General features: G+C 43.1%; 1 protein-coding gene across 1 annotated transcript in view; it reads left to right on the top strand.

Moving 5' to 3' along the window:
* Positions 1 to 21,440, top strand: part of VPS53 (vacuolar protein sorting 53 homolog (S. cerevisiae)) — a 66,581-nt gene that overhangs the window by 17,975 nt on the left and 27,166 nt on the right. Inside the window, exons 5-13 of the mRNA XM_009324184.1 lie at positions 2,016 to 2,102; positions 2,383 to 2,498; positions 3,652 to 3,771; positions 9,552 to 9,630; positions 10,893 to 11,036; positions 12,179 to 12,321; positions 13,018 to 13,159; positions 14,730 to 14,831; positions 18,336 to 18,430. Coding sequence (XP_009322459.1) covers positions 2,016 to 2,102; positions 2,383 to 2,498; positions 3,652 to 3,771; positions 9,552 to 9,630; positions 10,893 to 11,036; positions 12,179 to 12,321; positions 13,018 to 13,159; positions 14,730 to 14,831; positions 18,336 to 18,430 — 1,028 coding nt within the window. The remainder of the gene's footprint in view (positions 1 to 2,015; positions 2,103 to 2,382; positions 2,499 to 3,651; positions 3,772 to 9,551; positions 9,631 to 10,892; positions 11,037 to 12,178; positions 12,322 to 13,017; positions 13,160 to 14,729; positions 14,832 to 18,335; positions 18,431 to 21,440) is intronic.

The following is a 21,440-nucleotide window of genomic DNA, read 5'->3' on the forward strand; positions in this document are numbered from 1 at the left end:
CAGTTGCTCTTCCCTTATCCACCAACGCTGTAACCCCATCGTAGAAGGCCACAAAATTTGTCAGGCACGATTTGCCCTTAGTGAAGCCATGTTGGCTGTCACCAATCACCTCCTTATTTCCTATGTGCCTTAGCATAGTTTCCAGGAGGCTCTGCTCCATGATCTTGCCGGGCACAGAGGTGAGACTGACTGGCCTGTAGTTCCCCAGGTCTCCTTTTTTTCCCTTTTTAAAGGGATCCTCCGTACTTTGCCTCCCAGTGGTTCTGCATGCATGAGATCCTAAGTTGGTTTGAGATGATCCAAAGATTGAGTAAGTTTTGTGAGATTGCCTTGGCTTTGGATATGAAGAAGGATAACATCTCTTTTTGGAGAATCTTTTTGTTGGCTGGCTAAACCCTCACCTCTTCTTCTGGAGAATTCAGCAGCTCTGACTTCCCTAGGATCATGCAGAGAAATTAGCATTTAACGTTAGTGCTGCAGCAAAGGGAAACATAGCAATTGGCATCTGTGAAAAATTTCAGGTTGACTTTTTTTTTTTTAACAGACCTATCCAAATCTCAGAATATGCAGGAGAGTTGCTGCTTGCTTAATAGCCCACTTGAGTAATGTGCTGCAGCCGTGGTCTGGGACTGAGTACAGAGGCTATAGTTAAATATGTTGAAAGGAGCATTCTTTAGTTCTTTGGTTTGCACTTAATCCACATGCCTTTAAATGGAAGAGAAGAGAAAAGAAAACTTTATTCTAAAAGGTGGCTAGGCTGGAGCCGAATGAGAAGGTAGGTGGTGGTGTTCATTTCTGATATAGTTGTCTCTGCAGCACATTTGTGTGTTCATTTCCCTTAGTGAACATGCTATACGATAGCTGTGTGACACTAATAGATAAGGTGTTAACTTTCACATGATTCAGAAGATATTTCAGAGGAGACTTTTTTTCCCCCTCTGGAAAGTGAATTATAAAGCTTTTCCAACTTTTATACTTTTATTAAAATGCAGCTATGTTCCAGCAAAAGCTCCTGGCAGATAGTTTGCTCATACATTTCCAAATGAAGATGTGTTAAATTTATTCGCTGAAGGAGCTTGTAGCTTGCGCTGTAACCTTGGTCATGGGACTGGATATAAAAACAGAGGGATAGAAGCCCACTTAACAGCGGGAAATGAAGTGGAGCTGGAGCTGGAAATGTTATCAGACTGGGAAGGCAAAATGTGTTGAATTACTTCAGAAGTCGGATTTTGGACATGTGATTTTGGGCATGTGGCTTCAGTCATTGAATCCACGTGTAGTTCACACTGGTTGTGTGAGGTCAGGGTGCACCGTGGTTGTATAAAGGGGACCAGATGCCCCAAGAAGCTTGCAGTAAGATAGCACAAAAATCCAGGCGAGGTCCGTTTCCCATGCTTGACCCTCTTTACCTGCTAAACCTGTGCCCTCTCTTCTGTGCCTAGAAAGAGCCATTCCTCCTGCAGGTGAGTGGGAAGCTGAGCTGCCCACCACAAAGGAATCAGCAAAATACACATCATGTTTTCCAACAGGATAATATCCTGCAAATTCAGCGTGGGGTTTAGGCAAGCACTCAGTATTCTATACGTAATGTTGTGTATTTTTAATTTAGAATTAATGATGAGCTAGAGATTTTGTGGAGGTTTCATTTTCCTGCTCTAAATACATATTGATCAGGAGTAAGTTCTACATATTTTTCCACACTTAGTGCGTCAAAATTTATTGCGGTAACCTTAAACCTATGCATACTTCTTATTACAGAGGTGCTTTCATAGAATATCTCAATCAGATTTTGCCAAAGCATTATTGTAAAATGGATACTGAAACCCTGGTCCACTCAGGTTAAATATCCCAACATGGTACATTGACTTTTGATGTGCTGACGATATTTTCTTTGTAAGAAAACAGCTCCCCTCCCCTGCTCCAGCCCAGGGGCTGTAGGGAGCAACTCTGTGTTTCTTAGGAGGTGAAAACTGAATGCAGGTTTTCTTTCCACTCTGACCTTGTTTCTTTTCCAGGCCCTGGAAGAAGCCCAGAAAGCCATTCAACAGCTCTTTGGTAAAATTAAGGATATTAAAGACAAGGCTGAAAAATCTGAACAAATGGTGAGCAGCAGTTTCTTTCTAGCGTTTGAAAGGGAGGGGAACACTGACTTTTGCTTCCAGTTCTCATCAAGAAGGGAACATTTTTGGTTTTGGTCCTGCTGACTGGTTGGTAATTTGCTGTCAAGCATGTGTTGAACCTGTACCCTTGTCCTTGTGTTAACATGGCTGTAGAGCCAACGTGCTTGTAGTCCCGAAGGGAGGACAAAGCCCTTCTTATCTCCTTAAAATTTTGTTGCTGTGGCTTGATATTTAACCAGACTCTTGTTTTTTCATTCACTAGGTTAAAGAAATCACACGGGATATCAAGCAGCTAGATCATGCCAAGCGTCATCTGACCACCTCCATCACCACCCTCAATCACCTGCACATGCTGGCAGGGGGTGTGGATTCACTGGAGTAAGTATGTAAATTTTTAGTGGTACTTTGATGCCACTGCTGAGTTCTTAAGTTTGGTGCAGTGCTCTGCGTAGGTCTCTTAACAGCTGCTTGTTTTTCTGGAGGGAAGTTTGCTTAATAGGTTGCAGTCTTGATTTTTGCTGGCCGATCCTTTCCGTGCTGCTCCGAGTGACCTGCAACCTATGTCGCTGTATTTAAAGGTTTGCAGCATCGATCGCTTGAATTGCTGTGTTGATCCTTGGTGATAATGAATGAGTCTGGCTTCATTAGAGAGTAAGACGGTCTGTGCAGTTAGGTATCCTCATTAGGGATGTGCTCTTCAGGGATTTGAGGGGATTTTTATCAGTCTCATGTCTTAAACTGGAATGAGATCTCTTTTTTGGAAAGGTCTACTCTAGTTCTGAGAATGAGTTCAAAACAGCCTTACAGCTTGTGCTGTGTATGAAGTGGGGTTAGATGTTTCTAATAATCCTTTGTGGGTTTTTTAATGTGCTTGAGGAGCACACAGGCTGGGGAAATCCAGTTTTTTACATATTGCGTCTGTGAAGTTGCAGGACCCAGGCACAGCCTGTTCTTGGATTGTAGCAAATTCTGCACGAACACTGGGTTGTTAAGTGTTCAGAATTAAATTTTACTTAGGCTGCTGTCTCCATTGGAACGATCCTAAAGCATGAAATAAAAATAAACAAACTTGGGTTTTTTTCTGTCAGTTCCTTGTGAAAGTTATTAACAGAAAAGTCAAGGCTAACAGCTTTTCAGCATAATGATTCTCCTCCCTGTGAAGCTTTAGCTCACACTTTGTGTGTGATGATGAACGGCTTAACTCAGGTCATCATAGTGAAATAACATCTACTGCCTCCGGACCATACTGGGAAGCGGATGCGTTCAGTAGTTTACATGTTCTTTGCCAAGTGTTGCTTTTGACATTTATGTTTTTTGAAGCGTTGTTAGATGTGTGCCAGATTGGTTTATTTTAGCATCAGTTAAGTGAAATTTTAATGCTGCATTGGAATGTTAATGAAGAGTTGTGTATTTTAGAAAAATAAATGTCAATAGGGACCGGCATGACCCAGTGGGGATGAGGTGACCTGTGGAATTACCACCCAGGATTTTCATCGAACCCGCCTTTGTAAATCTTTAATTTCCTCTACAGGGCTATGACCAGGAGGAGACAATATGGGGAAGTTGCCAACCTTCTCCAAGGTGTCGTGAATGTGTTAGAGCACTTCAACAAATACATGGGGATCCCTCAGATTCGACAGCTTTCTGAAAGGTAAAATGATCAAACCCTGAGCGCTTGCATGCCTGCTGGGAAGGAAGGTTAGAAAATGCATTAGGCAGAACCAGTTTGTCAAGGATGTAAAGGCTGGAGATGGTCTTTTGAGCTTCTTTCCAGCCAAAACAAACAGGTTAAAATTGGACACAGTTTGCTCAAATCTTGAGCAGCCTATTCTGTTAAATAACAGTAATCAGTACGGATGTAATTCATGAATGATCTGCGCTTCTCATTCACTGGCTTTTAATTTACCTTACCTGAGTAATCTGTGGAAGTGCAAATTGTTTTATGTGATCTTCATGTGGAGGTGTTTGTGGTGAGCCCTGAGGTGATGCTTTCTCCTGCTTTCTTAACCTCAGTGATACAGTCCAGCAGCCTGGCATGAAGCAGAAATATATGCATTAGCATAGTGGTGCTTCGGGCCCCTTTCTGCCCAGACATGTGCCTTACTGCTGTCGAATTGCTGTCAAACTACATAGTTGCCCAAGGGTTTAGGCAGGCAGGATTTCTTTTTGTGCATTTGCCAAACTCAGTTGTTCTGGACGCCTTGAGTTTCTTACGCCAAAACCTGCTCCCGTTGCCCAATTCTGCTGAGATTTGAGGCTTACAGCAAATCTTCCCAAAATTGCATGCAGAACACCTGACTGCTCTAAACATTTTTGCTGAGCTTGTATAGTCTTGATTTTCTAACTTGGTGTTACACATTTAAATTTGGTGAGTTTTGGTGCAGCTCCAACAGCAAGTGCCCACCGTTCTCAGCAGTAGCAGGTGAAGGCCCAGTGGGGACTAAGCCACCAGATCTCCTAGGGTCTTGGCTTCATTTGGGACGTGGCAGCTGGGTGTCAAGGGAACAAGGCCTTCCCTGTTCTAGGGGCCATTGCTGGCCCTGGCCAAAACCTACTCTTCCTGCTTTACGGCAGGCTTTATTTCTCTTACATCACACACATGACGTTTGCTTAACAGCCTGTAGTAGTGCTGAGCACAGCTCAGAGGTGAAAACAGCCTAATAATGTTAGGGATGAACCTTCTTAATGGTACAACCACACCTGATAGCATTTCTTTTCAGCGTGAAAATTGCAAATCTATCACCACCATCCTCTTGATGCCTGAGATGACTTTGCTCGTTACAGAGGTACTTGAAGGAGCCTTCCAGGCACATTAATTTTTTTGGTGACTCCCTTTGCTAAGACAGCAGCTGGCTGCCAGTGCTGTTTAGTGATGGAAACAGCGTTTGAATGGTTTGTTTGTAATATTTTCATGTAAATCTGTTGGACGTTCTTTACTGTATTACTGTATAGATACCTCTTCCAGAAAACCCAGATGGAATCCATGAGACAGAGCAAAAGAAAAATCCACCCTAAATCCAGAGAGAGAGATGGGGCCTTGTTTTAACAAAGCATTTGACCATAAGCATTTGCGTAAATGAACATGAACATCAAGGAAATATAAACATATGTCATTGCTTTTCTGAATTGAGGCTGTTGTCTATTCCAACCTCGTGCTCAGAAAGATAGGATAGCTTGCTTCATTTTCTTCCAGAGTGGTAATGCCCTTGGGCAGAAACCTGCTATCGTTGGCCATTTTAAGGCTAAATATAATTTGAGCCTTGGTCCAGAAATCTGGCTGGTTTTCCCTTTCTGATGGATTATTATGTAATACTTTTGTAGTTGCTGATAATTATAGAAAACAATTCATGCTGCTGCTAAAAGGCACAGTGGTTTTGAGTCACGCCAGAGAGACTGGCAAGGACATGGAGGAAAACTTACTTTGTTTTAGTCACCCTTCAAGATAAGGATCTGAAAAGCTCAAGAAAGTCTGTTCCTCCTATTTTTAGAATTGCCTCGGCAGGGTTTTCCTTCGAGTGTTTACACAGGGAGAGTTGCACCATCTGGTAGCGATAGAAGTGGCTGTTTGTGGGGCGAAAGGAGAGCTGCACCCAGGGTGTTGCTGGGATCTCTTTACTGCTTTGACATCCAGGCAGCAAATTACTGCAGGGAGGTCTACGGCACAGTAATATCTGCTTTGGAGTTTGACTACACGTGTATGTATTAGGGCCCAATTTGGAGCTGACTTTTCTCTCTCTCTCCTTGGAAATACTTTCGTGATTCATGAAACGTCAAAGGAAGTTTGCCTGGCTTCTCGCAGTGCTATTTTTAGGCTGTGAAATTGCTGGGGTTTGATATCTCATGAATTTGGTTTAATGGTACAAGTGAAGCCTCTTGGATGTTTGCAAAGGCAAGAAATGCTTTAGTAGATGTTGGCACAGACCTGTGACAGTAACCGAAGTCTATTATATACAATAAGTCTATTATATACACTGCTAAACAAACAGATTCCGTCGCTGTCTTTAATAAAGAGCCTTTCTTTCTTAGCGTGAATGGAGTGAAGCCAAATACGGATGGGAAACCACGGGAGGGAAAAGTGCCTGCTTGGTGTTGTTGGATGTGCTCTTTGTCATGAGGTGTTCGATTTAGGGTCCTGCTCCTAGATGCTGTGAAAACTAATGATGTGTTTTTAATGTTGCTTTCCACCTGTTCTGTCCCTTTGAAAATAACCAAACAAAATCCCACTCTAAGTATTCATTGGAAACCTGGACTGAACTCTCAATTAGTTGGCTTCTTGTGCTGGTCCTGTGGAGTGTTGATGTAAAAATGTCACAGCTCACATCCAAATGTAAATATTTTCCTAATTGTGTTCCTAAAACAACTTCTTATATGGTGCACTGGAAGTTGTTTGTTGTAGTAAATAGGAATATTTTGTTATCTCTCAATCCTCTTCTGTTTTCTGTCTGTGGAGGGAGCGTACAATTAGCGGTCACAAACCCACCCATGAAAGTGGTCGAAAAAGCCTAGCAGGTAGTGGAAAAAAGCCTGGAAAGTATTTAGGAGAAAGCTGATTATAAGTTTGCCGCAGAAAAACAGGCTAGCTCAGCCTCTTTTTATCTCAGCAAGCTGCCAGGCGTAGTTTAAGATTTCTGGTAGCTTTGGCTAAAGGAATTGTGGTTTCTTGTAATTTAATGTCATTTGAAACATAACAGTGGGTTTTCTTGGCTTTGTTTTTTTAAAGGCGGGAGAAACAAGGAACAAAAGCCACTAATAATAAAACAAAAGTCAGAGAAACAAAAATCACTAATACTCGGGTAACCAAAGGTTTTGGCACATGCGAGCAACCCCAGGAAAAGGCAATTCCCTGCTGCGGCAAGGCGGGACGGCTGCTGCGATACCCCAGCACGCTGCCGGGGGGAATCTAGTCAGGGAAAGATATCCTTATCCAACCGACCTGAGAAGAGATCCTAAATCTGTTATCAGGTGAGAGTGCCTGGGGTTGCCGAGCCTTAGTGGGTAATTCACTTTCTGCAAGTGGTTAAACACACACGCTCACACACGTGCAGAAATGGTCCTTCAGCGGTGAATGCGAGTGAAGCCAGCCGTGGGGTCGAGGCTTTTACCGCCGCAGTTTCCATTGCGTGAAGATTATCCTGAATTATTGAAAGGCTCACAGGTTTCCATGGGGAGCAGTAATCTCTTGTGGCTAAAGCAAGTGCCTTCTTGTGTTCTCTGCCTAAAGCAATCGCTCTGTAAAGAGATGGCGTAAAGGTTTTCATGTTTCTGGGTGCATGCTTGTGGAAAAAAATAATTGTGCGTGTCTGTGTGTGTGTGCTTACGTCAAGAGTGGTAGTTACCGGGGGGGCAGTGAGGCTCCTTGTCATTGCTCGCACATACCTAAACCTTTGGCTACTTTGATGTCTCTGCCCTATCCCTATCTTACAAAATATGAAGGGAAAAAAAAAAAAGGCTAAACCTCATTTTCCCTGTTTGCTTTTGAGAGATTTTTTTTAAGCAGGACAGATTTAAAAAAAAAAATGTATTTTTAACATCCACTTTAAAAAAAATCCTGCAAGTTTCTTAATTTAAGGATATGAGAATCCCTGTTAAGACTATCCTTAAGTACTTTTCTGAATCGGAGCCTAAAACAACAAAGCCCGTGGACAGGGCTTTTAACTGCTTGACAGTGCTTCTTTTAAATTTGTTGAGTCTTTAGGAATCTGGCTGCTCCTCTTTTCAGTGCCTTCGCTGTGCTTGCACTGCTGCTGTTTTCAAATGGGAAGGTCCCTGTAGCTGGTCGTAAGTAAAGAAGTACCACAGCTAATACTTCCAGTTGTTTATACAAACTCATTCATTTCTGTGACTCCTAATACTAAAGACTTCTTGTTTCTTTATTATTTAAAAGATACAAATTTTCAGCTCATGTTTAGTGTCTTTTTTCTTCTTTTTTAATTTTTTTTTTCTTAAGGATCAAAGGGTTTGGTTCTGTGATGCTTTCTCACATGAACTACTAGTGCTTACTTGTGCAATTTAAGCAGGATTATACCTGTAGTTGTGGCTGCTGGGCTGAGTTCCTCCTTATTCCTTAAATGTCTGATTAATTAAATTTCCCACTCCTTCTATTTCAACATATTAGTGAATCCCTTTTGTTTTACAGTTATGAAGGTGTTAACTGGGGATCTATTATACCTGGAAGGGTAGAGGAGTTTCTAAACATTCCTGTGAAGCAGAGAGCTTAAGGGAGAATTAAGTTTGACATTGCAGACAGGAAGCTTTTCCAGCAAAATCCCCATAAATAAGTCCTGGATAAGGCAGGTCATACATACAGTTAAATCACAGATATAAAGTTATATTTCAGCTGTCACTTTTAAAGAACTAGAATTTTCTGCATTTGGCACCATTAAAGAATCCAGCCTATTCTCCAGCACTGTCAGGTCACGTTGTAGTGTTTTGCTACTAATGGACCTCAAATGGGAAGATTAAAGAAGCAGATCATTCCTTGATAAGGTTGAGGAGTCTTTAAAAAAAAAAAAAATCCAAATTCTTCTCCGCACAGTCTGAACAAACATTTTCACAAAAATAAATGTAGCCACTCTTTCTAACGTATCAATCTCGGTGGAAAAATCCGCTGCTTTGAATGATCATTTTAGACCTTAAAGCATTTCCAGTATAATAAAAAGTGATGGAAGAATTCAAGGGCTGCAGAGGGATATAAGTGCCTAACTGTTTGTTTTGGCTCTTTCTAGTATGTGTAGGCATTTCCATTTCCCTAGAAGTATCAATTAAGCCATATTGACTTTTATTTCTGGAAATTGGAAGCTTTATTCTCTCAGCTAAATAAAGAGCAAGATTGTGGTTTGTTCAAAACTTTTTCACCCATTTCATACCTTTGCTCTTTTATGCTGCTTAAGGCATGGAGGATTTATAGGATAAAACTGCAGCCAACAGTATTCACATGGATGTGTTTAAAAGTAGGTCAGTGCACCTGGAACTGTGAAAGGTTCACGATGAAGATTGAGACATTGTGAAGCTTTTTATGTGTTAGAAACACACTTTTGTTGCAGTGTGATCAACGTACACAAATGTAGAGATAGATTGATCACACTGGCATTAAAGGAACCCTGCTGATTTCTCAGCTGATTAACTGGCCCGTGTTAAAATACTAAATTGCCGCAGAGCAAGAGCATCTAGGACGTGTTCTGCTACAGCTCGGGGGTCAATGCTGTAGAGCTGGAGTTGTCATCCCGGCGTCATTCGGGGAGCAAATGCTCTCCCAGTTTTGACATACAGGCCTTCTTAATGTGGATGTTTTTCTCTAGCATGCTTTTTTTGCCCCTTGAAAACTTTTGTGTAGCTGTTAGCGTTTCAGTCCACTTTGTAGTAATGTTTGCAGACAACGAAACAAAGAAGTTGTACCACCAACAAAGCCCTTGGTTCCTCTGTCCTCGTCAGGGTGAAGGCAGCACAGAATGAGTTGGGACAGCAGATCCTGGCTGACTTCGAGGAAGCCTTTCCTTCTCAAGGTACAAAGGTAAAGTTCTCACTTCCCCTCTTCCTCCCATTGAAAAGTGTTGCTGAAAACTATCTGACATAGTTGCCGTTGGTTTTTATCTCATTTTACTTCTAGATTTGATCTCTCTCTGTTTCAGGAGTTATTTTAGAAAGCAAACGAGTCTCCCAAGCTGTAGGGTGCTAGGTGTATTTCTCACTGTTTCTATCAAGTGAACGTGGGAGAGAAATAACACCCTTCCTCTGTCATGTCGCGCACACCTATTGCAGTGAGGTCTGCAAGCCCGTCGAGGAATGCCCGAAGCAATTCACGTGTGGCCCTGTAGACCAGAGCGGGATTCCCTCGGCATCTCATCCAGGTTACTGGTTATTTGCTGGACACAAAAGGTTCATGTTGTGTTTAGGAAAAGCCAAGCACAGGCTGGCTGTTGACATGCTGCCACCAAGTTTGTCTCTGGTTTACTCAGACAGCGCAGATACAAATCTGGGCTAGGGCTAAGGCACCAAATGTGCTGCCCCAAAATTATGCATCCAAATGTTTGCAAACAATACGGGGGCGTAGGTGTCAATTTGAATTTATTTCAAAGAAAACACTAGTTCTGTCTTCCAGAATACCATCTCTGCTGGTTTCTTCATAAAACTAGCAAGTATAGAAAAGAGAAAACTATTTGGACAGATCCTTGATGAAGGGCAAATCTCCGTCCATGTGACATAGCTTCAAAACAGCGTATTTTTTTTAAATGCTGCTAAATTTTCTATCTCTTCCACTAACATCATGGTGTACCAATACAGACCAGCAGATGCTGCTTTAAGTGTTGCAAGTTGATCATCTCTAGACTGCTTTTTCCCCCATTAATTTGGCCTTCAGTTTTGCAGAAATGGCCCATTAATTCCCCCATTAATTTGGCCTTTGCAGTTTTGCTCTTCCCACTTGTCAGCCGCTTCTCTTAGCTGTTCCTCAGAACATCTAGGACGATGCAAGACTTTGCAGAAGTGATGGGACAACGGTTCTTTCTGTAGATGGAGCTGGCTGCTCTTCTGTGGTAGGGAGCTTCCTGGCTGTTGAGCTACAGAACAACTTTACAGCCAGTGAAATGAAAGGAGCTCAGTTTTCATCCAACAGAAGAAAGATGCCTAAGTGATAAGGAAGAGTAGCAGCAGAAGCACCAAAAAGAGAAGAATAATGGGAAAGGATAAAAACAAGATAGCCCGGATGCAGTACAACTTACAATCACCCATTCAGCTATTTAACCTTAAATCATTTGTTCCTGTTTGTTTTGATAGAGGCCTGGTGGACCCAGCAATGTCCTACGTGATGCATGTCTAGTCGCCAATGTCCTGGATCCCAGAATCAAACAGGAGATCATCAAGAAATTTATTAAACAACACCTCTCAGAGTATCTGGTCCTTTTCCAGGAGAACCAAGATGTAAGGGAAGCTTAGCAAGCTACATTTGCATTTTGCATTTTGTTCTTCCAAAAAGTTCACGTTTCCACAGGTTCCTGTGGTGAAGCGTTTTTAACCCGAGGGCTCGGAAGCAGTGACTTGCGGGTGTGATACGGACTGGCTGATGAGTTGGGAGTCAATGTCATCTCTGCCGGGATGACTTCCTCCCACCTTAGACCTCAGTTTCATGTATCAGCACTGGAAATGTTTTCCCCTCGTATAGTAAATAAATAAATTCAAGTTAGATATACTTTCTGCCCTGTAAAGGGCTGAAAATTCAAACTGTGAAAATTGCAAACCCAAAAACTTTGAAAAACAACACTGCCTCCCCCCAAACAAGCAAAAAAACCCCAAAATGCCTAAAAAGGGGGCGGAGGGATTTCCAGGAAGTGGCTTAATCTTTGTACTTAATTTTTAAACTTCCTGTCCTGATGCTAACAGCTTTTCAAAGATTTACTATAATCATCTTGGATTTGGGAAAAAGCCAAACCAAGACCAACTTTGGATCAAAATGTATTTTAACAATTTTGAAATTTTGACAGTTTGTGACAAAGAGGAGAAAAAGGCTAAAATGCTTCATTTTAAATAGCATTTTTCCATCAACATTTTTTGGATTAATCTTTCTACTTTTTGACCAGAGAGCACTAATATTGGGGGGAAAAAATCCCATCCTGCTCATCTTGTAAGAACTCTTGTAGAAGTTTGTGGGTCCACAGTCCCCAGAGTGTGAAAACCAGCTGAACGTGAGAATCCAGGAATTCCTGCATTCTCATCCCGCTGTTGACTTTAACCTCCCTGTCTGCGAAACAAAGAGGGTGGGATCAAATGAATTATTATTGGATTGAGTTTTCAATAGTACCTACATGATTTAGGAGTACTGTTATCCTCATTTTCAACAGAACTTGCTGTCTTAATTCGCACAAGATAGGGTTTTCAGGCTGGCATGTGTTTAAGCACTTTGAAGAATGGCTGTTAGCATTCAAAGTATTATTAATAGTGGTCAAGCTAGCTTTGATCGATAGCCCAAGCTCCTCTGCAAAACTGCGGCAGCACAGTTAAGCAGTCAGGCTGAATATTAGCAGCTGCTGCTGTTAAAGATGTTAGATCTTCTGCATCTTATTCAGGTGGCCTGGCTGGATAAGATTGACAGGCGCTATGCTTGGATAAAGCGTCAGCTGGTGGACTACGAGGAGAAGTATGGGCGCATGTTTCCCCAGGAGTGGTGCATGACGGAGCGCATCGCTGTGGAGTTCTGCCACGTCACGAGGTGAGCGTCTGGGGAGCTCACGGTGCTTCCCGGCACAGTCACCTTCCTTAAAACAGAAGGTTGGCTTGTCTTTCGCCAAATTGGTCGTATATCCATAGGACTTTAAAGGCAGTCTTCAAATATCTGTGTAGAAATGTCCATGATTAAAAGCAAGTGAAGAGTGAAAACCCTGAGAAGTATCACTAAAACTGCACGTACTGTTGAGAGAGTGAGGTGATGTGGAAATCAGTTTTCAGTGTAACAGAGGCAGAAGTCAGTAATATTAGAGGCCAAGTGAAAAAATGTGAGCTGACTATGGTGTGGCTGACCTGGGCCACGCTCTTTGCCAGCCAGAGACGGGGGACCGGAGGAAGGTGCCAGCTTGAGTCCCAGTAGCACCGTTGCCTTTGTTCTGGGACCCCAGTCAGAGACACTGCACTTCCCAAGGTTTGATACTGCGGGCTTTCCTGGCTGCAGTGGTGTTGCTGGGTGTTAGGAGGTGGGGTCCTGTTACCCACAAAGCTCTAAACAACTGTGGTTATGTTTGAAATGTGATCCATAAAGCGGTTTTATGTAAGAGAGCATCTTAGGAATTAGCTTGAATTTTGTGATGAAAGTGTCTCTAGGGAATAGACTGAATTACAATCTTAGGTTTCAAATCTTTCTCTTTATAGAAAACCACATTTGTTTTTTCTGTTTTCTCCCCCTCTCTTTCAGGACAGAGCTTGCTAAGATAATGCGCACAAGAGCAAAGGAGATTGAGGTGAAATTGCTTTTGTTTGCAATTCAGAGGACAACCAACTTTGAAGGACTTCTGGCTAAACGCTTCTCAGGTTGCACTCTAGCTGATGGGACAGTGGTAAGGGGATTTCTAAAGAGCAACCCTTTAGTCCACAGCTGCTTCGGGAGAAAAAAGCTCCCTCTCACACATAGCTACGGTAATGGGAGGCTGCAAAAAGTGTCACCTGCAGCCTCCTCTTGCACTGGCAGGTTAGAGTGTTTAGGGTGACTGTGCTTAGTGGGTTGTAATTGGGAAGGTGATTCTTGATCTTGCAGAGTGTGATAGAGAGGATGGCACAGGGCTCACAAGAAGGAAAGTACACCGATTGTGTACTTTTTTGGTTCTCCTGGGCCCTGTGCTGCTTGCAACTAAGGTTACGTTGCTGTGGAGAACCACAAAGTAATTATGGCATGGTGACTGCATTATAATGTTTGTTCTCTGCATGTCGATGACACATTATAACTGAAAGTCCCCTCTTCTCTTCATTTCTAGTTACCACATGTTCACCGCATGGTACCATCTTTCAATCCCACATTGTCCGTTGGGTTAGTCAGGGTGTTGGTAGCTTCTACTTTTCAGTGTCTCATTTGGTGGATTGTAAAGGCAGAGCCAAGAGAAACAGCTCAGTGAATATCTCTGGGGTCATCTCTATGCTTTTTCTGCCTGAAATCTCAGCCAAGAGCTCTACCAGCCAAGTGCCCTGGGAGCAGAGTCCACGTGTGGCTGAGAAGCCACTGGTTTGAGGTTGGCTTCTCTGTCCAGCTGGTGTCTTGAAGCCTACTTGGATGTGATAATTCAGCCTACGAGGCAGGCCTGCTGGGCCTGTTTGTAATTTGCTGTGGATCAGTAGGTGCTGCTAATTAAAAAGGGAAATCCTGTAAGGTTTTCCTCCTGGATGAATTTAGATCTCTCAAGAATATGGCTTTATTTTTCTGACAAATTTCATACAAAATTTGCAGCTTTAATTAAATTGGCTTCACTGGGTTGTTATCCCTTTGAGGGGTAGGCACAGAAGATGATGTAGCTGAGAAAAACAGAAGGGGAGGGTGTGGCCTGAAATAAAAGAAAATCCTCTCTGTCCCCCTTTCTGAGCTGCCTAGAGGCTATGACATTCTGGATGTCATCACCTCACCTGTTTTATACACAAAATGAAGGCCATAATTATAAATGGCTATCTGGTGAGCGCACAGCGGGGACAAGCAGTCTGGTGGGAGCAGTAATGCAGGATTTACTGCAGCAGCAGAGTTTTGGGGCCTGCTGTCGTGGGTCCTCCCGGTGGAGACCACATGCTTTGGAGTGTGTGGTTTGAGAGAGCGGGAATTTGGCGCTAGTCAAAATGCCCCTTCCAGGGACGGTTCAGGCAGAGCAGGGTGAGCGTGGGCGCAAGAAGAGCAGGGTCTAAGAGGGTGCTGAAGATGAAGTGTGCTGGTGGAGAGGGAACCAGACTCTAGCCCTGCAGCAGGGAGGGAGTGTGCTCTAACCTTGATGGAGAGGCACCGCCTGGCACTCTGCAGTCACCTCTATGCTTGGAGAAGACAAACTGCTGTACAGTGCTTTGAAGGGCTTAGTAAAGCAAAACATGGATGCAGCTGTGTGCCAGAGGGGACAAAACAGACTGTTCTCGAAGGAGTTTCCTCTTTTTTAACAGAAAAAGCCAGAAGTGCCACTTCCCTCCACCAACCCGTTTCTGGAGGATGAAACTGGGACAGAGACAGATGAGATTGTGATCGAGAAAAGTGATACGGACAAAGTAAGTCTTTGAAGTTCTCCAGTTGTCAGTGAGGCAGTCTCTGTGTCAAAATCTCTGGTGGTGCCTAAGCTTTTCCCATCACGTTGATTTGAAAGGTTTGTTTTCGCAGCAATTAATTTGGCGCAGTTTTGATCCTCTGTGCAGCATACAGGCTCCCAGTACGACCGTGGTTTGCTCAGGCTCACTTCACTGAAACCAAAGCAATCTTTATTTCAGTTAATAGTGCGGAGACAATCCCGTCACGTGAGAGTGAGTTGGATTCTGTTCTAGCCCATGCAGCAACAGCTCAAAAGTAACTACAGGATTTCCGTCAAAGAAAGATGAACTAGCATAGCTGGGTTTTCAGATCCCAGAAGAAGCTCCCACTACAAGCAGTTGCAATTCATATTTTGCCTTGTCAGCCAAGCAAACTAAATCTGGAGTCAGAAGGCAACTCATTGAACTTTCAAGTGTCAGTTTTAGATTTTCACTCCAGATATATTACTTCTGGGATTTTTATCTCTATAGTGCTTTTCATCCATTACCTCTGCAAAGCAGGCAACACCTAACCACTGGTAAAAGCACTGGCTTTCCAAAGCCCTCTGCAAACATTAAAGGAGTGAATAGTAAACGCAATTGTTTTAATTGGCACCAATATCAAAGCCTCTAAGCCCCATATTTTTTACTCACCAGACAGACGTTTTCTAAGTGTTCAATTGTAAGTTGCTTGGGGCAGGTACGCTCTCTTTGTTCGGTGAGTTTACAGCCCTGTAAACAGGCCCTTTACAGATGGTATCCTGATGGATGACCAGGGCCCTAGGACCTACTCAGATCTGTGCCCCTGGGGAGTTTGTGGCGCGGTAGCTCTCGACCAGCATAGGTTGGTGCAGTGCATCCCCTCCAGATTTTCACAGGAGCAGGGCAGCCCACTGCCCTTCACCCACAGCAGAAGTCCTGAAATAGAATGATTAAGCAAAGTTTTGCTCTTTCCATTAAAATACAACTTGGGCAGTTGGTATTGGCCAGACTTTACCAGTGATCTAGAAGACAGAGATTGGGAACTTGGGGAGACACTTGCGTGGTGTATTTTTTGTGAAGAGCTTGCTCTCCACTATCTGTAGTGGCTGGAAGAAAGTTGGCTCTGACGTGCAGTGTTGGGATGAGAGGACATCCTTGGAGAAGTCAGTAGCGCTAGAAGGCAGGTGAAGCAAATTGCAAAGCCTTTTTAGGCTGTTTAGGGTTGGTTTTAGTCAACAGTAGAATGCATTGCCCTGGTCAGAAACAGTTCAGGTGCTTCTGAGGAAGGAACTGCTCTGCTCCCTGTGCGTGGGGAGGCTGGTACGAAGCCATCCATTGAGCTACGCCTTGAAATGCTGTTTGGGGCGAGGTTGCCCTTTCTTTCTGGGTACGCCCTGGGTTAATGCTCACAACGCAGTGCTGGGCTCTGCTGCAAGGGTGGCTGCCCTGCAGGCGCCTCTCTGCCAAATGGGAGCCCCAGAAGCCCCAGTATTTCAGTTTCAAAGCGCCAACAGCTGGTGGTTAGTGCTGGTGAGTTCATGTTGGAGGTCTCATCTTCGGCTGTCACTAGCTGAAGAAGAGAAGGGACAGGAAGAGTTGAAGATGAAGAGTTTTAAGTGGTAGAGCTCTTCCAAGACACTAGCCCTGAGAATTCAAAACACTTGAGAGTGTAAAAGGGAGCACAAGAGTTTTGGGGGGGAAATCCATGTCAAAAAAGAACCTCTTTTAGTGATCCTAGCAGTTCAATTTAATCTGTTTACTTTGGATAGTAATGAAAGGAAATCGGGCCAGCTGCAGACCTCCTTACTGTGACAACAGTAACCTTTTATTATTTCCATCAAACTCAAGGAGGAAATAGCTTAAACATCTGCAGCTTTTGGACAGGATTGCACACTCAGAAATACAGCTTCACTGCTACTGTTAAAAGATTTAGTATTCTCTCTACCAGACATGCTGGGAGCAGCATGATGCAAAGACACAAGCGCACACAGAAAACCAGTCCTGCGTTAGGAGTTGGCTCTTCCAGCCTGGTAAATCGTAAACATGGTGAATCTGCTACCTTGTGTTGGCGCTGCCATCCTGGAGACTTGGCGACTGGAAGGTTTCTGTAATTACCACCTATTGTTTTCCTCCTGGCTCCGATGAGCACGTGCATCCGGCAGAAATGGGCAGGCACTGGCAAAGGGGCTGGGGTGGAGAATGCTGGGTAGTGGCTCTCTCCCAAAGCTGTAAAAACTTACATTCTCCAGTCGTGCTCTTAGTGAGAAGGCTAATGAAGGCAGTCTCATAGAGGTGGTCTGGTCTCCATAAAACCGTTTGCTCGCTTTAGGTTTGCAGCCATATGTTAGTATTCGTTGTGTCTTTGAGTCTTAATTATTTCTGAGAAATGCTTGCCTTGTCATTCTCTGCTATTTCTGCAAAAGACTTAGTGCCACCTCCTCTGTCATTTAGGAGAGGGTGTCCTTTAGGCTCTCTTGTTTTGCTTTTCTTATGCTAAAAAGAAAAAAAAAATTTCAGCTGGAAAAATTCATATCTTCATTGGCTGGGAGCTGATCCTGGCTTTTTGCGGAGAGAGGCAAGAATTCCATTCCGGAGTCACTGCAGCCCTCTTTGCAGGCAGTGAAAAATTGTCAGCTTGCCAGGAAGCAACAAGAAAAATTTTCTATCAGTAAAAAAAAAAAAAAAAAAAAAAAAAAAAAAAAAAAAAAAAAAAAAAAAAGCAAGCTAGCCAAGCTAGCTGTAGAGCAAAAATGGGCTTAAAGGCCCTGCCCAGCCTGGTACTTAAACATGCTCAAATGTAAGCATATGAGTAGTCCCAGTGGCTTCAGTGAGATGTGCTTGGCCACTGGGTAGAATGCAGTACTAAACTAAAATGAGAGTAAACTGGATGACTCCCAAATGGCATATGTGCCTAATGCTCTAAATGTGATTTTAAAATAGAAGTCTTTGCATCCCCAGAAACGTGTTTCACAGTGAAAGCAGTCCTGTAATCTTGCCTGTATAATTCCAGCTCCTCCAGTAATTACGCTGTTTATCCAAATAAAATTCATCCAGATGAAGTCTGTAACTTTGAGTTATTATCCTTAATGTTCTAAAATGTAGGGGTTTTTCAATGTTGCCTCCAAATAACTGCTGCATTTCATTTCAGAGGTGATTAGTGGAGTCTTGTTACTGTTCGAAGGGTGCAGAAAGGTTTTATTTACAAACTGCATTAAGATTCTTCTACTGAAATCTGTTAGCATGCAGCAGTCTTCTGTTTAAGGATAAGAATATTTTACAAGTGAAAAGATAATTCCTTGGAATACTAACAGCTCTGTAAGAGCAAGAGAAGACTTGGACACACTGACACTGTATACACTGTTGATTACATGCCTTTGATTATTTGACAGTAAATTTGTGTGTTGTAATATTTCTAAAAACTTAGATCCTTCTGTGCTGTTGCATTACTGTTTCTTCTAGGTCTTACAGGGCAGGTTTGAAACCACCACTCTAAATGTTTTCTTACAGCCAAAGAAGCCAAAGGTCCCTGACAATCCTTTTCATGGCATTGTTTCCAAGTGCTTTGAGCCTCACCTTTATGTGTATATCGAGTCCCAGGACAAGTGAGTAACCAGCATGCTCTTTTGGGTTTGTTTGCTTTTGAATGTGTATTACAGTTGGATTGTACTAGTTTCTGTACTCAAGCTGCAGAAAATTAATTTCTTGAAGGTCTGCTTTCTGATTTCATCAGGAGCAGTATTCGTGGTTCGGGAAAGTTAGAATGAGTAGGGCCTTTGCTTGGGCAAAAATGAGCGTTCAGAGGGCTGTGGACGTTGGTTTCATCTGTAATTGCAAAGGTCTGCAGGAATGATGCCCGCTGCCTTTCTGTGGAAGAGGCTTAGTGTTTCTGAAATTGCTTCTGTTGCCTCTGCAGTTCCCACTGCAGACAAATGCCTTTCTTTCGTCTCGTGTCTTCCACAAATAGTAGGTTTGCTTTTTCTGTAAAATACACATGTGGCTTCGTGGCAGAGGAGTTTCAAGATTTGCTTTATAGAAACAAGTTATTTGAGATCCTTAGATGAAAGCTGCTGTACATGAGCTGGCTGTAAGATAACATTATCATCGCTCACCGATTGGGACTTTGTCAGGGGCTTTAATCCCTGGAACCCTTCTCTGTCTTCCTCTTTGACTTGCAGCAAAAGAACTTGAATGAAAGGAGCTTTCAGCTTAGAGCTCTGAGAAGTTTTTAGAGCTCTCACCACGCTTTCTTGTGCACCTCGATTCACACCATGGTTTAAATAACATCTCTGTAACAACTGTAGTGCCAGTTGGGAGAGGAGGTAGTTGAGAAAGGTTTAATATGGTCTTTTAGTGCAGGTTAGTGGCTGGAAAGGAGAAGGAGGCGCCTGCCTCATGTAACTCATCTGTCTGTGCCCTTCTGTCTTCCAAGGACTTATACATGAGAGAGCGCATAACTCGAGGCTTGTAGTGTCCTGATTTTGTCCAAACTCCAAGATAGCCATCTTGAAAAAGGTTTCCCATGTCCCATCAACCTTTTATGCTTAAAAAAGAAAAAAAACAAAACCTTGCACGTTGGTCTGTCGTGCTGGGTTTAGGTTCTGCTGTGCAGTATAACAAAGGGAAACAGATATTCCCCCCCCGCCCTCAGCCAACTGAGCACTAACTTGTTTGAATATTTCTTCCCTTCTCACTGGGGGCCATTTTAATCCTCGTTTTGGTAATTCTACCCCACTGCGCTCCTAGCCCTTTCAGTTGCTTTTTTTTTTTCCTTTTCCTTTACAATCGTGAGATGTTTTATATTAGCTTTATAGGCACAGGCTGCAAGGAGTTCAAAGAAAAACTACCACAGTATTCCCCATGCTGCCCCTGTCTGCCAAAAACTGCTTTCCTTTATGATTTTCTCTCTTCTTCCCCCTTTGATCGAACTTTTGAGGAATCTGTTGCTGATGTCTGAAAATGAGGAGTTGCTTAGATAATTAATTGTATGTTTGGGCTCTGAATAGTGAGAGCAGTGTGACAGTTTTGTTCATCGTTGCCTTAAGACTATGGCAGAAAGCAGCCTGGACCTTTTCTCCTGAAAAATTGTTTCCATACCCATTTAAAGAAACACAGTGCCAAAATCTGTAGCAATTTAAGAGGAGACACCTGAAAGAAAGACTTGAAAGATGCTGCTCTCCACCCTTAGCTGCAGTGTAAATATCAGATTTCTTAACAGCGGAGCAGATTTCATTTCTGCCCCTTTGGGATACGTGTCTTTAGCTCTTCTTTGTCGTCTGTCAGAGCAATGGGAGCATACACGTGTGAGCTAAGCCATTCTGATGGAGTAAAGGAAGAGCTCTGTCAGGTCTGCAGTGTTGAGAGTATGTAGAGCCGTGGTTAAGTGTGCTAAAATGCACGTGTGCGTTCAGATTGTTTGGACAACTGGCACTTTCTCTTTGCGGCCTCGTGAGCAAAGGGGCTTCCAAAATATCCAGTCCATGGAAACTATCCTACAAGTGGTCCAGGTGTCTCAATGCCATTGCCCTTCCCCAGTGCCCAACAGATGCCAACTGTTCACATCACTGAACAGACTGACTTACTAAGCACCGCGTTCTCTCATGCTGCTGAGGAGTTGCCTAGTTCCTCTCGTGATTGCCAGAGATGCAGAAAGAACACTGAATAGGTTGAGTGAAAGAAAAAAGGAAGAGGAATATAGCAATGAAAGGATTTAAGAACCAAAATAAAATTCTCTTTATAAGATTTCATTTCATATTTTCTCTTGGTTAGATTTGGAGAGTTCTTGCTCCCAATAAATATGCTACTGTTAGGAAATACCACATCTGCGCTACCAGAGAATTTGTTTTGAGCTTTTTTGCAGAGTCTGTATAGAGAAAATGTTCATTTTCTGTAGCTGTCCTGCCTTCTTCATGTTTTGTCTCCCAGTAGCTTTTTCTGCCAAATTCTTTGTGCTCCCATTGTACCACACAAAGTTTGTTAGCCTTCATATTGTATTTGGGCCAGCTGAGACTAATGTGAAAGTTTGATTGACATCAGCTGAGGTGTGCATTAATAATATATTGGTTCCCTTAGTGCACAATATCCTGATGTTTTGCTTGTATCAATCCCATGCTGAAATAAGAGCAGTTCTCATGGCCTGCCTTTGACGGCCAGTTTGTCCAGGTTAGGATCAGAACAAGCATGAAGCTCTAGTGCTGCTCTCCCAGCTATTTTGGACAGCTGCATTTGCTCGGGCATCCCAATTGACAAGACCTTGGGGGACCAGGAAAATGTAGATACATTTCACTTTGCTTCGGAGAAGAGGAGAACATGCAGAGTAAGCATAAAGAAACAAAAGCCATTGACATTCCTCACTGCGTCTTGAGACTCAGAGAATGAAGGGGGGAAAAAAAGCGGCTGGTGAATGCTAAGAAAGCTCCACTTTGTTGCCCAGATGGAGCAAAGCGCAGATGCAGAGGTGGAAATGCAGCTGTTTAATTTAGTGGGACTTTTGACAAGGAGCAAGCCACGTCCACTTTACTTGAGAACCTGAAGGAATGCTGCAGCTCATAGCACGCGTGAGCCCTCCTGCAGCAGCCATCTGTTTGGCTCTCCTACAGCTACGGGAGGAGGTAT

The sequence above is a fragment of the Pygoscelis adeliae genome, unplaced genomic scaffold (genome assembly GCF_000699105.1).
Source record: "Pygoscelis adeliae isolate BGI_AS28 unplaced genomic scaffold, ASM69910v1 Scaffold290, whole genome shotgun sequence".
Taxonomy (NCBI): Eukaryota; Metazoa; Chordata; class Aves; order Sphenisciformes; family Spheniscidae; genus Pygoscelis; species Pygoscelis adeliae.